The following is a 17,639-nucleotide window of genomic DNA, read 5'->3' on the forward strand; positions in this document are numbered from 1 at the left end:
GTGCCACAGCAACGGTGCTCTTGCAAAAATATTGCCGGGGGGAAACAGGTTTTGGTGTAACATGCCCACAAAAATATCACCTACAGGACGTGAACCATGGCAGAAAAATGGCTACATCCTCACAAGATCAAACACTGCAAAAGTTAGTAAAGGACGTGTTGAAAACGGTTGAAAACTGCTACACAACCGGAGATGGTAGGGCGAGACTTCAGCGGGTGGCTCGTTCCTCCCAATGAGAGGCTGATCTCTGCAGCGAACTTCCGCCCACTCAGACTAGGCTAAGTGGTGACACTAAATTGCCTGTAGGTGTGAATGTGAACAGTCTGGTGACCTGTCCAGAGTGTACCCTGCCTTCTCACCCAATGTCAGGTGGGATAAGCAGTTACTGAAATGAATGAATGTTTACATGACGTTGCTTATGTGGCTTTTTTTTTTTTTTTGGAGGGCAAAGGAGGAAAAAAAAAAAACGGATTTCAAACATACCCGTATACATGTGGACTAGGCCTTACACTAACAATGGCTCACTGAAACCGAACTGGCACACCTAAATCAATTGCAGCCCAACAGTTAAATAAAGCTAAAGCTAGGACTCGTTAGCTTAACTTAGCATAAAGAAAGTTCATGTGTTGGTCCAACACCTCTGAATAGTAATCCAACTCTACAGGAAGTCACTACCCCTTGGTGTTGTTTGGCAAGAAAAAGTAACAGCATGTAACATCCCATGAAATCATATTATATCCAGATAAAATAATAAAGATATAATGTCTTAATTAGTGAGCTGTAGAGGTGCTGATTTGTGAACATTAAACAGAGCCAGACTTGCTGTTTCCCTCTGCTTTCCGTCTTTATGCTAAGCTAAGCTAATAGACTTCAGCTTAGGCACAAGAGTACTATCACTACTTTCATCTAACTCTCAACAAGAAAGCATATTCCCCAAAATGTAGTGATTTCAAACTATTCCTTTATTTAATATTAGTTGTATCTGTGTTTGGCAAGTTTTTTCTTTTTTTTGTACTGAATCAACATTCCTACAGAAAACCTCTGGTCAAAGATTTATGTGAGCTGGAAAGCAGTGCAGTGCAGAGAAAGAGCAGCTCCTTGGAGGTTTGGTGGCTTGTGGACTTCTGCTCTGTCCCTGCACACACCTCCCTGTGGAGGATGTAACTATCTGTAGCAGCGGTGTCTTCAAAATGATACGACAGGATCCCTGTGGGAAGGTGTGTGGCTGCTGTGGTGGAGTTGGTAAAGAGGACCTTTCTGGCCTCCCTCCTTTCCTTCCTGTCTGTGACTGGACAGATTCATCTTGAGCACTAAACACAAATAAAAATATGGATTATTATTACATTGGATATATATATATAAAAGTTCTCAGTGAAACACAGGGGGAGTGTGTGCACGTATTCAGCAGAAACACACATATACCCTCCTTCCCCTGTGGCTTCCTCACATGCCGGTGAACCTGTCTTTCCCCCACTAGTCCCTTCTGAACTGAAATGTCAATTGCTTGAGGGGATTGTGCACTACACTAGCTCTACACACATCCTTCACAGCTCCATGCACACACACACACAGCTGCAAACATGCACAGTAGCTGGTCGGGTAATTCATATCGAAATAAAAATAGCTTCCCTCCTTACTTTCAAAATACATTCCGGCAGTGACAGTTTTACTCTACACAATGTGTATCCAACAATGATTACATTACATGCCAATGGACAAATCAACTGCTAAAGGCACTGACAACAGCCTATCATCTCCCAAAGCACTCTGAGAGCGCGCTGAGTATGTCATGCAAAATTAGATTTCCTGTCTCTGTACATAATAACCCATCAAAATATTGGAACAATTTCATAATACTTACATGTCCTGTTGTGGTAAATTCCCTCTCGTCCTCGCTGGAAGAGCTCAGAGGCAGAAGACAGCGTGACTCTCTCGTCAGCTGAATTCAAATGTAAGCGTAAAACTTGGTCTGTGCCAACTTTATTCATTACATCTATTTTTCTCCTTGTGAAATACAAAAGGCCTCTTGTATTTCACATCTTTTTGCATTGTTTTTTGTCCCGAAAAATTAACAGATTCATTACAGGATGGGGCGTCGGTGGCTTAGTGGTAGAGCAGGTGCCCCATATACAAGGATGTTGCCGCAGCGGCCCGGGTTCGACTCCAGCCTGTGGCCCTTTGCTGCATGTCACTCCCTCTCTCTCTCCCCCTTTCACACTTGTCTGTCCTATCCATTAAAGGCTAAAAATGCCCCAAAAAACATCTTAAAAAAAAAAAAGATTTGTTACAGGATGATGGATGTCAAGCTATTGAAAGCAAAATCAACCAAAATTGACAATTATACGCTCAAAGTAAAGATTTTTGGCAATTTTTGAAGTAGGAAATCAGAAGCCGTGACCAATCAGCAAGTTTAACACGTTCAACAGTATGTGTGATTAATGATTGCAGGCTTGTGTGAGCTGGCTGTACAAATAATACGGGTGATGAGTCGCTCTCTTTCCCCGAGATCTGACCATCGTCTCATCTCTTTTCAGTAATATGACAAAAATATCACCACCATCTGCATGACACACCACCCGGACTGGCCCCTGGGCAACTGATTGAGATGTCCGATAGGCTCGCATAGTGCTGTTATCGCCTAATCAGGCCCAGAGACTGCTGATGAGCAGGCAGACAGATCACATTTGAGCTGTGAGCGTTGGAAAGCGGGCGGAGAATACTCAGCGTGGAGCTGACAAACTCCACTGATAAGACAAGACATTACATGGGGTTACTCAGTATGAAAGAAGAGGCTGTCGGGGAGGCGGGGGGAAGATGAAAAGACGCTGGTGATTGTAGCTGACTGATTAAGGTCAGAGGTGGGCTGGATTCTGGGGACTTGTGACAGTGTGCATCAGAGGTGGTGCAACACCTTGCTTGTGAGGGAAATACTTCTCCTCTCATACAAGAGTGGAGCAGGGTGTTTCAGGAGACGTGCTCGTTGCCTGGAGCTTTAGAAGTACGCTCTCCACGCTTGTGGCCTGTGATGACAAACCATCTGTTAAAGCACAATTAATTGGCTTACATTAACATAATGACCATCGGTAAGGCCTTTAACGCTTTTATGTTACGGCTCATCCAATATTCAGTGATGATGAGGAACAATGACACAATTTCATTTAGCTCTACAAGGTACTATAGGTTAGACACACTCCGTAGGGGCACCCTCACAGTTAAGGTTAACACGAATCTGAAGTTCCTTGGTTCGACCCTGCTTCGGGACTTTTGTTACATCTCATTCTCCTTTATTTCCTGTCATCTCTCTACTGTCTGTAATAAAGCCTTAAAACCCCACAAAATACTTCAAATCTACCAAGATTTAATTTAGTGAAATTTTGTGCTGACTAATACCCTCATCTACCATCAACATATCCATTTTTGAGCTGAAAAAGTTACTTGCTGAAAGTGAAAAATAAGAAACATTTATCAAGCGACTTCACACCCACTTACAGCTTAGGAATAACCTTTAAAGGGGGAACATCGGCTAAATTAAGCATTCCAGTATGTTATTTCCATGGTGTAGGAAAGTTCAATCAATATTTGTGAACCTGAACTACTCTCTCTCAAAGCTAGACACCAGAGAAGTCTCAGACTTGTGATGGATAAAGTCTGGAGCTGCTCCAGATCAGGGATCCTGATTTTGTGGTTGTTTTTGTTTTTTATACCGAAATGAGCTTTATTCTGTTGTAGTGTTCTTAAACACAGAAAATGGCAGTTGTGAAAACATGCTGTGATGTAACCACACGTGTTCACACTATTAATTAACGCCTCCTAAAAGTACTTGTTTTTGCCACTGACAGGCTCTGACTGAGCGTCTGACAACATTATGGAAAGGATTCCTAGAGATCGACCTTTTTGTCAAAGAGTAAGATCCTAACCTCTCGAACACGCCGATGTCCTCGCTCCCCCCTCCTCTGTTAAATGGCATCTCTCAGGCGCACTACGTCATCAAACCATGTGATGTTTGGTATTGCCGGATTCAGGAAGCTCTCGACTTTTCAAAAATAACATCGTTTTTCTTCTGTTTCTTATGTATTTCGCACCAGAGCAGCCTAAACACAAAAAAAACAAAAACAAAACAAAATCGCGATGAGTGGTGACAAGTCATGTCATGCCGTTTTTCGACGGGAAATGTTAAAGGATTACTCACGATCTTATGTGGAGCTGTTAGCAGGCACGTAGCTGGTTTATAAAAGGTAAGAGTCTCACTCCTACCACTATTTTTGGCTGAGATATACCATCTAGTAAGTGGGATCATAACTTTCACGTTTCATTTGGCTTTATTTGGTGATATTTTATGGTGTTTCTGTGTCAAAAACAACATCAGCTATCATAATCACACATGATTCCAATAAGGTACAATGTCTGAAGCTGGCTGAGTGTTGTTTGATCACTGATAGTACTGTTTTGAAGCCAAGTGACCAACTTGTCTTTTGGAGCTCCGCCTGGATCTTTTCATGGAAAAAACACTGTAGAATGGTCATACTTTGAGCAATCTTCTTCAAATTTGAAACACATGTTCACTGATAGTGTGCCTACCTGCTCAGATGAAGCCACAGACAGTTATTCATCCTGAAAAACATTTTTTTATTTTATTTTAGGCAAAATCTTCAATTTTTTACTGAATTCAGAGGCCCATTACTCTGTCTCTGTATCACCTAGAGTGTTTCTGACACTTTCACAAGAAACTTCAGGGAGTTTTCTTTCTGGCAAGACCTCATGCATGCATGTAGTCAGAGCGGTTCAGAAGCTACAGTCATTTTAATTTGGGTATGTCATTTTAGGCGTACAAAATGGGGGTGGAGTACAAGAGGTTTTTAACCAGAAACAGCCCTGACATTGTGGCCACGAAAGCAACCAGACCAACACATTCTCACTCCAACCTCGTCACATATCTGCACTCAGTCATGGACTTTCCATGTCTACATATGACATGCAAGGTAGCCTTTGCGTCTTTTCACAATACACTTTAGTTTTCACAGGAAATGTGCAGTTTTCTTACAGTCTCTATCAAAATAAATGTTCTCCATCAGTATAACACGGCTAATTGACTTTTTTTTTCTTTCACCAACAAAGACATGTGGTTATGTTTAGCCTACGCAGGCACATGGTTAGGTTTAGAAAAAATAAGAGTTTGGCTTTACATTCATACAGGAAGCGAACACCAGCCTCCTAGGTGAAAGTCAGCCATTGTTGGACCCATCCACGACCACTAGCACCCACCCACCCTTGTGGGATTTTCACCCCCTTTACTTGCGTTTTTTTCGCCGTCAGGTGCCATTACACACTGATGGCACCTGGCTATGTATCATGCCAACATAAAAGGAGAGTCTGATGCGGAAGTCGCTGACCAAGTGCCAGTATTCGACGACTTCAGAATGAGACCGGGTTGACCAGACTCCATTTAAATAATCAGTCATTTTATTATCATAAAACACACTTCACTCAAACTCAACAGAAACAAAATAAAACTCACAAAAACATCTCAGTTTGTCTTTCCACTGTTCCAACAATAACCAGCTCTGGGTTGGTTGAAATAAACCCATAATCCACCCACTTAGATGTCAAAAAATGATGGCTGTACATACGCTAAAAATACTGTTTATTTGAATGGAGCCTGGCGGTTGTGGCGATAGTGATTTTGGGGCAGTTTCTTTGTTACTCTTAAACAAAAAGCTCTGTCTCTTTAATGTTGTCAGACACTAGCAATGGTAATCTGAACCTGCCAGTGGTAAAAACAAGCACTTATAGCAGACATAAATTGACGGTGCGTATATGCTCCGAGTTACACTGCAGCCTGTTTTGCGGATGCCGCCTGCAGCCCTCTCAGTCAGTACTGGACCAACTTAAAAAAACTGCTGTTCCAGTTTGTTACTTAAACATAAAAATGTGGGAAAATAGAGTCCAGATTGAAAAATATCCTGGACTCTAGCCTATAAAGTTACCCTTTAAGCTTGTCAGTCGGTATAAAGTTTAAATCCATACGCCTGCAGCTAAAGAACAAAGCTTGTCTTGTCCAAAGCTTTAGAGAAAGTTTTTGGGATACCCCACCTGTGGCTTTTTGTGTCCCAGTATTTCTCTAAACCTGCCTCCTAACCTCCATCTACATAATAATAATTCTGTCTTCCTGTCATTGGTCATAACTCTGACCTGTATGCAAATGAGTGGCAAAAAATAAGCTCTAATAGGCTCTCAGTGGAGCTTGTGGTGTCCTAACTCCAGCACCAAGAAAGGACAGCTGCAACAGGGGACATGAGGTGGAGGCAGTGGCGTATCTGGGAACTTAACCAACCAATAAGTTTGCTCACCTCATTTTGCTGAGTTTAAATTTCCTGAACATAAAGCACAAAGTACATTCTGCCTCAAGATGTGCTTTACCTTAAAAACATTTGGCAGAGGAAATGAAGCCGTGATGTGAGTATGTGGAGAACTTTTTAAAGTTCTCCTGGAGGATGATGAGAGAAGCTGGTGAGCAGTAATGAGTGTGAATCTGAAGGACGTGGACTGATTGAAGAGGTTCGGTGCTAATCTCTTTCTTTGCACAGAGACGTGTGTAATGTTAAGTAAGACATAGGATGTTCAGAATCCCCCGAAGGTACGTGTGCTGTCAGAAATAGGCTGCAACACTTATGAGCTGCTTTACATAAAAAAAATAGTTTTAAGAGCAGTTTCAGACTTTAGAAGTGACAGCACAGCAAGGTTTTCTCCTTTGCCCCTTTTCTCAGTCCCAGTCTGCCTCCTTCTCTCTACTTCCATCGTCTCACTCGCAAATCTCCTCGCAGCCTCTTCCTCTTTTCCACTTTTCCTTCTTTACATCCTGCTACTCCTTACCTCCTTATCTCTCTGTCAGTCATCTTAATCACCTGTTGAAGTCACAGCATACTCTGCGACACTCTCCCCTCCCTACATCCACCTCGTTGTTCTCACCTGTTCCCTTCTTGCAGACGTAAGGCAGATTGTAGTTGCAGGGCACGTCGTTCCATTTGCCATTCTCATGAGCAATCATCACCACGCAGTCTTCTCCTCCAGCAAAGAAGTTGTCGGGCTGGTTTTCACGCCAGTTCTCATATTGCTGCACAGAAAGCAGACGCACGGTTAGACAAAAAAAAGGGTTTTCAAACTTCAATTAAACATAATTTTCTTCACGTGAGACACTGATCACACGTCTGCTTTTTTCCACAATAATCAGTTTTGTGCAGAACGTTATTTATCTCCCTTTGATTCATGTGTGATGTTTTCACATGTGATAATGGAAATTAAGAAAACAACCCTTAATGGCACAAAAAGTGCATCCTGTGTATTTCATGAAAATCACCAGGTAGAGGTAACGGTGAACATATTTTGGGAGATCACAATAGAACACAAAATCATGCTTTTTTCCTCAGCAAATTCTTGTTCAGGATGTTTGCAGCTGCGATATCAAGCACCTCCAAATTTGTATAGTTTCCCTGGGGCCTTAAACTCCACTGGGATCGACAGCTGGCTAAAGACAAAACACACAGCTGCCTCCTCACCAGGTCCATCTTGTCGGTCCACTGAAAGTCGTCCTCCACTGTACGATCGTTTAACCCGATCCAGGTGTTGTCATGGCTGAGACCTGAGTAGGAGGAAACATGCAAGAAATTAATACTTAAAAAGAAAACAGGCTTTCACATACAGTGCAAACACTCACACTTGAACAAGAAACCAGTCCAAGAAAGACCACTTAAAACAAAATACAGTCTAAGAAAGAAAAACAATAGCTCTAAAAACTTTTTTTTAAAAAAATATGAATGTGAATTAGCACCTCTTTAGCACAGTTTCAACAGAAATTACATAATTATTACCTTTTGCAGAGGAATTAGTCAGGGACCCCAGATTACTAGATAATCGGCAAAAGAAAATGCTAATTAATTCGTGTTTTTATCCCCTACTGTTCTGTGAGTATTAGGAGTTGAACACATTTTCTTTTAACTAATTCCAAAACTTCTCCGCTTCAGCCAAACCATAATATTTCTTTCTGATATTGAAACTTATGCTCAAATTGAAAATACGCATAAAAACAGGTGGATGGAAACAAACTTATTGTTTTGGACTGCAACAGATTTCATGATACTGTGTCCATGATAGTGTGCTCTGTGGGTACAACACGAAAACAGACATGTCTAGAAAATTCGGGTTTGGAATTCCATTTTTGAATCCCACTTATGTGAGTGTGGTAAAACACTTGACCCCAGCCCTATCCCTACCATTTTCGGTGCGACAAAATCAGAGTAGAATTTATTTGCTCATCAAAAAAATGCTATAGAATTTGCATCTCTCCTTTGTCTTTTGCTTGAGCTTAACCTCCTCTTCCAAAAGGAAAATGACCTGGTGCCCTTTAACCACCATAATTATATGGCTAAGGCATTCAAGAGGTGGGGCGTTCGAACCCTGGGGTGTGGGAGCCCTTCTGTGAGGAGTTTGCATGTTCTCCCTGTGTCAGCGTGGGTTTTCTCCAGGTACTCCAGCTTCTTCCCACAGTCCAAAAACATGCAGGTTAATTGGTGACTCTAAATTGTCCGTAGGTGTGAATGTGAGTGTGAATGGTTGTCTGTCTCTATGTGTCAGTTCTGTGATAGTCTGGTGACCTGTCCAGGGTGTACCCTGCCTCTCACCCTATGTCAGCTGGGATAGGCTCCGGCCCCCCACGACCCCTAAGAGGATAAGCGGTTACGGAAAATGAACGAATGAATGACATTAAAGGGGAGAATTCAGAGTCTGACCATTTTCTAAGCTTGCATCTTGGACAGTTTTATTTTTCTGTTTGTCTTGTTTTGTTTGTTGGATTGTTTGTGTCAGTTTCTTTCTTTCTTGTATTCTATGTTTTATGTTTTGTTTTGATTGTTCAAACTGTGATGGATGTTTTGACTCTCGGCTGCGAAACTAGTTTACCCTTGGGTATCAATAAAGTAACCTGAACCTGAACCTGTACGTACAGTCTATTTTAGACACTTTTTCATGTCTACTGTTTGCTAATTTAATGTACATGTATGTATTTATGTATGTTGACCTTGGACGGGAGGGAAGGTGGCATTGGGGAGGGGAGTTCAGAGTGGGAGATGACACCTGTAACTCTGCACCTTTTCCTCTGAATAGAAAAATCCAAATAAAATTTTTACACACAGAAAAATGGGGTTTAATTCCCTTTAATGCATTAGAAACAATGCAAACTACTTACAGTGAATCAACCCCTTATACAGATCAAAAAGCTTCGACCAGAATCACTCCTATATAAATGCTGTTTAAATTATTGTCCTATATAATTAAGTATAGTCTGCTTACAGTGTTCATTTTGGGTCTTTTTATGCAACTATTACTACACTCCCATGATATTTTGCCTCGCGGTAACCCATCTGCTTCCAGCTGGCTACCTGAGGCTGGTGCTGCATTCACACTGAAATCATAACGGGAAAAAGAAAGTCATTTTCTCTCAATGAAATGTGGTCTCCTCGAAGCTATTGGCCGCTACGGCTGCAAGTGATGAGACAGAAAGCTGATGTGCGTGGGAAAAGCACCTGTGGTTGAAGCCACACTGCTGCCGGTTGAATCAAACTCCAAAAGTGCTCCTATACTTCCCGAAATGCAAATGATGTAATTTGCAAATTAGACAATAACTCCATGTGACATCATCAGAATTATTTTCTCAGATGTCACACAGCACCTCCAACTGTTTTCACAGGTTCAGCAGTTCTTTCTGTGACTGGTAAACTGATCTCTGCTGTACTTTAGCTGTGAAGTGCTCATTATTGTTTCATACTGAGCTGTAGGTTTTTGCTTTGTGCAACAAGCTGTGCACACGAAGCCCGACTGCTGAAAGGCAGCTGGCACGGCTAAGAGATCTTCCCTCTGCAACAATAATGGAGATATACTTTCTGCCTCTGATGCACTGGTGATGAGATTTTTGTTTGTGCGAAAGGAAATATCACTAATGGTGTTTTGGGTTAATCTCATTTGTGTGTTTGGGGGCGTCTTTGTGCACGGTTGTACGGGCGCGTGCGTGTGCATGCACACATGTAATGGAATTTCAATCATCAGTGTATCTGCTTAACATCATTACTAGGCCCATTAATCTTCCTAATGGCTCTGATCCCCTTATTGCAGGGGTGGAGACGTCCATTTTCGAGGCAATTAAACACACTTTTTGGTAACTGTGCGCCTGTGGAAGAAAGATGGGTGCTAGACGGATGGTACTGTCCTGGCATCTGTCCGAGACAGAAGGTGGATCCAATATTACAGAAGATTGCTGCTGGTGATCTGGCCTTATTACAACACGTGTGGATGTGGAGCATTACCAGGGGGCGGAAAACTAAGAGTGAGAAGATGAAGTCTTATGAGGCACTAAAGACAGACTGTATGAATATTTGAAAAAAAAAAAATAAAAAAAAATAATCAAATACCATTTGCAAATAATTCAGGAGAACATGCTTAAAATACCAGGTGGGTGGACTTTGCCGCACATGACAACCATTGAATCTAACAAAGAGTCTTCAAATCGTATCTTTCCAAATAAAAATGTAGAGACACAGCCCATGGCATGTGACAGTTTCACATCTCTTCACACAAATCAACACAAATGGCATTTATGCCTTTACACTGGTCTTATTTAATCCGGTGTCGACACACTGACACTGGCATTTCCCTCACTGGACACAAACGCAGTTACCTCACCCACTGTGGGGATGTTTCACCTGTTTCAAGAAAAATCACATCCTAAGAAAGAATATGATAGTATATTAAATGTTCTGTCACAGACACTTACATCACAGCCTATAGCACCTTTTCATTGCAACAAACGGCGATACACATTTATTTGGCTGAACAGACTCGGCTCCTGAGGGTGTTTTTCAGCGGGGAGCGCAATAAACCCCTTCAAGGGCCGTTCGGAGAAGCGGCAGACAGCCATTTATCACTGAGTTATGGAATACACATAAGGCGAGAGCTGCCATCGCCAAGTATGGTAATAATAAGGTAGAAGAGTAGATATCAATCAACAGCTAGTAAAAGCAGTGTGTTGCAGGCAGACAGCAGAGGGAGATTATTTAAGATTAGATAATAAAGACCTGACGGTTATTATTTAAAGTGAGTGGTGATTGGTGGCTGCGAGAGTCACCAGATGTTTCTTGAGTTATTGAGTTGTGAAATAGGGAAAGCCGCTGGTTCCATAAGTGTCATTTTTTAATGACTTTAATTACTTTAAAGTCTGATCCTTTCCTCGATATAGACACAATATTTGAGGAGATTTTTATGCTCCTAGAGACGTGGAAATGCTCCAACTAGCGGCTACCTAACATTAAAAATGAATAGGACTTATCCGCCTAATTTCAGACTTCCTGCTGTGAAATCCGTTTAGAAAAGAACACCGGGGAACATTTGCATAGGCTGCACTGTCTGTGCCAAGTCTTTCCTTGTCCCTGTTGTCTCCTCAACCTCCACCCACCTCTGATGAAGTTCTGCTCGGCCAGACTGTGGATACTGGCCAGGTGGCCGCTGTGCTCCCTGCAGTCTTTCTCGGCATCCTCCCAGGTGTGTCTCCGGGTGAAGTACCTGTAGCAGTGGCCGTGGAACTTCCTCCACGTGTGCTCGCAGCCCTCAGTGTCTGCAGGTGTGTGTGTGTGTGTGGGGGGGGGGGGGGGTTGGGAAGAGGAAGGGGGAGGTAATTGAAAAAGACAGTCAAAGGGTAATCCATATGAAAAGAGAAATGCGTTTTTTAAAAATCGTTAAACTCCCACAGCAGACAGGTGCGAAGGATAGCACTGCACAGGAAAGGAGTGGGAGGATTTAGGGCTATGACCATTATTTTGTTTTATTTCTTGTTGTATCCTCACACAGCACATTGCTCCTGCCTTACAGCACACAGGATCTATATATCCCTCTCCTTCTTTCTTTCTTTCCTCAGTGCTATCTTGCATTGAGAACCCCCTGTGACACTCCTCTCCATCTCCATCTCCATCCCTCCATCTCTCTCTGTGTCTTCTTCTCTTTGATTTGACTTGGACTTTTAATCCACAGCAGAGGCAAGCCGGCGGTGAGACAGTTTAGACCAGTGAAAGGGCGTTTTAATCTATTCAAATGACAACAATCCTTAGAAATTGCTTCCAGTGCACAGCGCTCGCCTGGTAATTAAGCCCTGTCACAGTCCTGTCAGCACACCGACTCTCCCTCCACCCATCCCTCCATCCCTTCCTCCCTCTCTCCCTTCATCTCTCTCATCTATCGCCCCTCATCTGTCTGGGGGTTAGCTGTGCGACTCTGAGCTGTACATTTGAAATGTGATGTGTGTGAGGCTTTGCTGGATTGTCTATGCGCGGAGAGATGTTGGTGTGAAAATGTGCGTACATCTGAATATGTGCAAAATGCATGTATAGTTGATGTGGTTCAGGCTCGATCTGTCAGCTAAGCCACCTCCGGTTCCCCTCCTCATCCTCACCCCCCTCTTGTGCCCCCCTCCGTTCCTCCCTCCCTCCCTGCAGTGTGAGGATCAGGGAAAAGGGCCTCAGCTTTTCCTCCAACAAATGTGAAGCGACACCAGTAAATTGCGCGGTGCAAATTGGGCCGTATGGGGCCCTGCTTAGTATGCAGAGAGATGCAGTTTTGGCCCTGGAAAGAAGAGGAAGAGAGGAGAGGAGTCCATTATGAAAGCCCCTCTACACTGTAATATGAAATAAGGGCCTCGAAACCTTCATGCTGCATTGAGAAAGTAAGTGCTTTTCATACTGTTAAGCTCTCCTCCATTCACCATGTTGTTCAGGGCTTTTTGAGGTACAATACTGTGAAGTGTAATGACACCATTTCATAACATGCACTGCGCTGGGTCACAGCAGGACAGCCTCCTCAGGTGATATCATGTCTTAGGCAAAAAACTCACTCGTTATGCTGTGAATCAATATATTTTCGAATTTAACACATATTTTTGAATTTTCTTACTCACAGCTTGATGCATAAGCTATAGCTCAGGAGCTGTACACAAAATTGCCTCCAGTGTGAAAGTGACAAACTGACAGTGATGATGAGCAATGAGTAAGAAAACCCACAGAGTGTTGAACATGCAACAGCATGTTAAAATATACTTGTATTTTGAGCTCAGAAGATGACTTCCTGTCTCATGCAGTAAACTTAAAGCTATTACAGGTCCGAAATCAGACACAGATGAATGCAGAACCATTTAAACATTCACACATGCATGTTGGGTGCAGAGAGAGAAGGGATGAAAAATGAAGAGTGTGTTTGCATATATCTGGGAAATTTATGGAGGCAAGTGTCTGCCCAGTTTTTAGCACTCTTTGATGCTCTGGTGCGATTCAGCACTATTTGAAATCCATCATTCATCCAATGGCTTGTCTGAGATTCACTCATTCAGTCCCATTCTCTAAGACTGGTGGAGGTGGAGTCCTGTATAGTGTCCTGGTTTGTAGCTCTAATCTTGTAACACAGCATCTCCACCTTTTTTATTAACATTTAACTAAAATCATGATCCTTCCCTAAACTTAACCAAAGTGCTTTTGTTGCCTCAACCTAAGACAGGAGTCTGGCTGTGAACCTGGGGCCATATTCACAAAGCTTTCTAGTACTAAGAGTTGCTCCTAGTGTTGACATTCTAAAAATAATCTTGGAACTGTGACATTTTCTTAGAATTTCCCCTTAAAATTAAGACTAGGTCCTTGTTAAGATAAAAGTTATTCGAAGAGCATCTTAGACCTTAAAAGAGCTCCGAAGGTGAAAAACTGTTAGGAGCAGGGAGGAGGACATTTAAGAGGCTTAAGAGTTTCTCAATCAGAGGAGAAAATGGTGGAAACACAAAGAGGTCAGAGAAATATTTTTCAGCCACTGGATGACAGGGAGTAAATGAAATGCTACAGACGAGATCGTGCAGGGATTATATGGTTGATGTCATTAGGGATACGCACACGCTTTAACATCAGAAATAAAATGATCACGAAACGAACATATTTGGAAAACTGGAAAAATGCAACAGTGCAGCAGTGATGACTTGTGTCTGTCTCAACCCTCCATCAGCCGAGTGATCACACTAACAATGACAACACTTTCACAGTCAGCCGTCATTTCATTTCCACTGGGTGTCCACACCTTGAAGGCTCACAGAGGGGTGTGTCTGTGACAACCAATCACATCTATTAAAAGAATGCATCACACCTAGCAACAGGGTCAACCACACCTCCTCACTATGGTAAAAGTTTCTGTCCTAGCTTAGAAGTGATTAGGAAAGTTCTCAGAGCAACTCTTAGCAAGGAAGGGACTCGTTATAAAAGTTTTTAGGCTAAGTTAGGAGCTCCCTGTGAGTACTCTCAGAATGTTTGTGAATGCCGCCCCTGAAGTTCTGGTGTTAAGGTCCTGAACTTTTTATCATCAACATTACAGCATGGTACGGCAACCCCGAGCGCGAGGAGCAAAAACAAGCTCTCCAAGATTGTCAACATTGTAGGGAAGATGACAACAACTCAGCAACATATTTGACAATGCTGTACACAGGAAGGCCACACATAGAATTAGCAATGCCTCACATACATTACACACAGAGTTTGAGCTGCTCCCATCTGGGCATCGATTTAGGGTCCCAAGAACCATTTGGAACATGTATAATAAGTCCTTTATTCTCTATGCTGTACAGGCAATAGACACAGAATAACTGCATTAGGGAACACTACTATTTTTATAAGATGGGCCTGCCTATTTGCACTCTTGTATCGTATATATTGGAAGACATTTGTGTTTGGTAGATTATTTCTTTGCTGAAACAATGCTTCTTGGCAATAAATTGTAGACCATTGTAAAGCCTGTTTATTTCCCTTCCACATTTGTAAGGAACTAGTCTCGCCACCAGACAATCAGAGATGTCCGCCTTCTGATAGTCTGGGGACACTCCTTTCTAAAGTGTGTTTAACACACCGGAGAAAACGACCGGCAACAAAGCAACGCCTCTTGCATTTTTTAAAAGGACACGCCCTCCCGGAGACGTGCGCTCCCCCTTTTCTCGTCCGCAAGGAAACAAACACACAGAGAGCTTAAAAATGGATGCCGAAAGATTTAACTCTGTTTTATCAAACGTGTGCTCAGTCTACAAGATTGTGGAAATGAAGGTCTTACAGCCACTTTGTTTAAAACTTTTAATGCAGCTGGACTATGTTTACAAGCACAAGAGTTCAGCGAGCCACCGAAGGACCACCCTGCAGATGTACTATTGGTTCTGCAATGTAGGGAGTTTTTTTAAACTCTGAAATTGTTAAGCAAAGCATCTAAAGACTGACTTGTGAGTCTAGTAAGGAATATGCATTTGTGGGATGAGCAGCAGAGCTAAGTATGTGGATTGCGCCCATCTCTGCCAACACCAGTCTATCTATCTATCTATCTATCTATCTATCTATCTAGCTATCTAGCTATCTAGCTACCTACCTATCTGGAAAAGGTTAAGTACTGAAAGCTGGCATCTGGTTTACTTGTTTGTACTTGTTGCTCGACCCGATGGTTCAAATCTAAATAGTTCTCTATTATAGGCGAAGGTTTTGCATTCAGGGAATTTTTTTTGTAGAAAAAAATCTTTAGATTTCACACCGCAAGATATCTGAAAAGTGTTGTTTAGCACTGACACTTGGTCGTTTTACTTTCATTATGCTAATAAAAACATTTCAAAAGATATCTACCCACATTTGAGTAAAAATGAGTCTGAGTGATGACTAATGGCTGACTCACAACAACTGTAAAAGAAGCTCCTGCGTGCACAAGGCTCGGATCAGCTGCTATTCACAAATAATTCTCAGCGTTTCTTTACATACCAAATGAGGTTTATCACACCACAGACATTTTGGGAACATAAATCCATGTCAGTCACACAGAAATATGACAGAACTGAAATACATTGCTGTCATTCATCTGACTAAACCGAATTTACAGAGTACTTAGAAACAATATTAGTACAAAATCTGTCACACACATAAACTACAGTGGTGAATCACCACCTCAGTGTTTTGCTTTAGTACTACTGCCAAAGTACAGTATGACTTTTAGCAAATGCATGTTGAATCCTGAAATAACAAGCACTGGATGATTTGTCCTGTAATTTAAAGAAAATACAGCGAGAAAGATGAGAGCTCTCATGTTCTATCTACAGCCGTCTGTTTGTTTGTTCATTAAATACAAAAGTGAGCAGGAAAATACTGGCATTGTACATTTCTGCAAAACACAGATACATTACGTTTGTTCATGTCATAAGTATTATATCAATGTTTTTAAAATGACAGTTCTGATTGTATGTGATGGGATGGTGGATGGTGTGAGACTTAGGCAAGTCCAAAACATGACCAAGTGGTTTTTGTGCCTAAACATAACCACACATTGACCACAGCATTGCTGAAACATAACAACATGTTCAGTTTCAACATATCTGCAACATAATAATGTACATATGTATACCTACAATACCAACATATACTCTGGTGATTGGGTTGCATTTTTTTCTGAGCAGAGATGTCAGCTGCTCTGATGATTATTATAAATGTAAATGTGGAGAACTGCTTCATTACTTTGCCTTTTCAAGTTTCTAACGGTTGTCTGGGGATTGAATCTGATGACCACAAAACATGCTAATGACAAGAAACCCAATTAGCTACTTCAGCCTTTTCAGCCTCCGCTGGGTGAATCAGTGGCTCCCTGGTTAACAAGGTTGCCTTAATCGCAAGATGAGCCTGGGCTTTAACTTTTGTGTGCATGACCTCTTCACTTAGTAACAGATCTCCTTTCACAGTGCACAGTGGGAATGCTAATTTACTTATACTTGTGAGTATAAGCACATTATGCCTGGGTCAATTCAATCACTTCATGAGAAGAACTGGATACATATTAGTTAAGTTCAGATAAGATGGCTGCTTTCAAACTTTTTCATTTCCTAGAGATGAGAGGAAACCCTTTTACACATGAGCTCAAATGCATTCTTACTAAAATTAATGTTGCTTTTCTTTAATGTAAAGAGTTCTTATTACAGGTGACAGGTTCATAACATACGGTATAATATTAAGCTTGAGGAGGAACACTAATAACCTGTCACTATGCACTATTGACGTGGTTTGACTCCACATGTCAGCCCTGTCAATTCTCTAAAAATCTACCAGTGTTCAATCAACAAACTGGACATCTATGGAAAGGTTAATCTCGTATTGGAACCTTCCCACAGTCTCACAGGAAACTGGCTGCATTAGAGTCAGCGTTTTGAAGCCTCACTTGTCCCTGCAGCACAGACCATGTGCCTCTGAACAGCGAGCAGTAAATTAGCATTAGGTAGAACGACATTACTACTGTTATCTCTGGTCCCATGGGACCAACGATCAGTCACTGCTGCTGTCATTGTCTCTGCTGACTGCTAACTTCACTGCGTCATCAGACCTGGAAGCTACCTGGGCAAAATGTTTGCCACATGGCAGCTGGTGCATTGTATTAGCATTGGGAGAGGGTCCAGTTTGGCTCATGAAGGTGGACGATGGGTTATTATCTACAGGAGCAGGGACAGGAGAATCAGGGTAGGTGTCACACAGACAAAAATAGACACGTACACAAATACCCACTTCTATAAA

The 17,639-nt window shown here is 42.0% G+C and overlaps 1 protein-coding gene across 2 annotated transcripts in view; it reads right to left on the minus strand.

Moving 5' to 3' along the window:
• The window catches only part of ncanb (neurocan b), a 213,021-nt gene that overhangs the window by 12,873 nt on the left and 182,509 nt on the right, over positions 1–17,639 (minus strand). The window contains exons 12-14 of one of the 2 annotated variants that reach the window (XM_033621852.2): positions 11,498–11,656; positions 7,554–7,636; positions 6,967–7,111 (exon numbers count right to left, since the gene is read on the minus strand). In XM_033621852.2, coding sequence (XP_033477743.1) covers positions 6,967–7,111; positions 7,554–7,636; positions 11,498–11,656 — 387 coding nt within the window. The remainder of the gene's footprint in view (positions 1–6,966; positions 7,112–7,553; positions 7,637–11,497; positions 11,657–17,639) is intronic. The other variant, XM_033621853.2, reaches the window with a different exon arrangement.

The sequence above is a fragment of the Epinephelus lanceolatus genome, chromosome 6 (genome assembly GCF_041903045.1).
Source record: "Epinephelus lanceolatus isolate andai-2023 chromosome 6, ASM4190304v1, whole genome shotgun sequence".
Lineage (NCBI taxonomy): Eukaryota > Metazoa > Chordata > Actinopteri > Perciformes > Serranidae > Epinephelus > Epinephelus lanceolatus.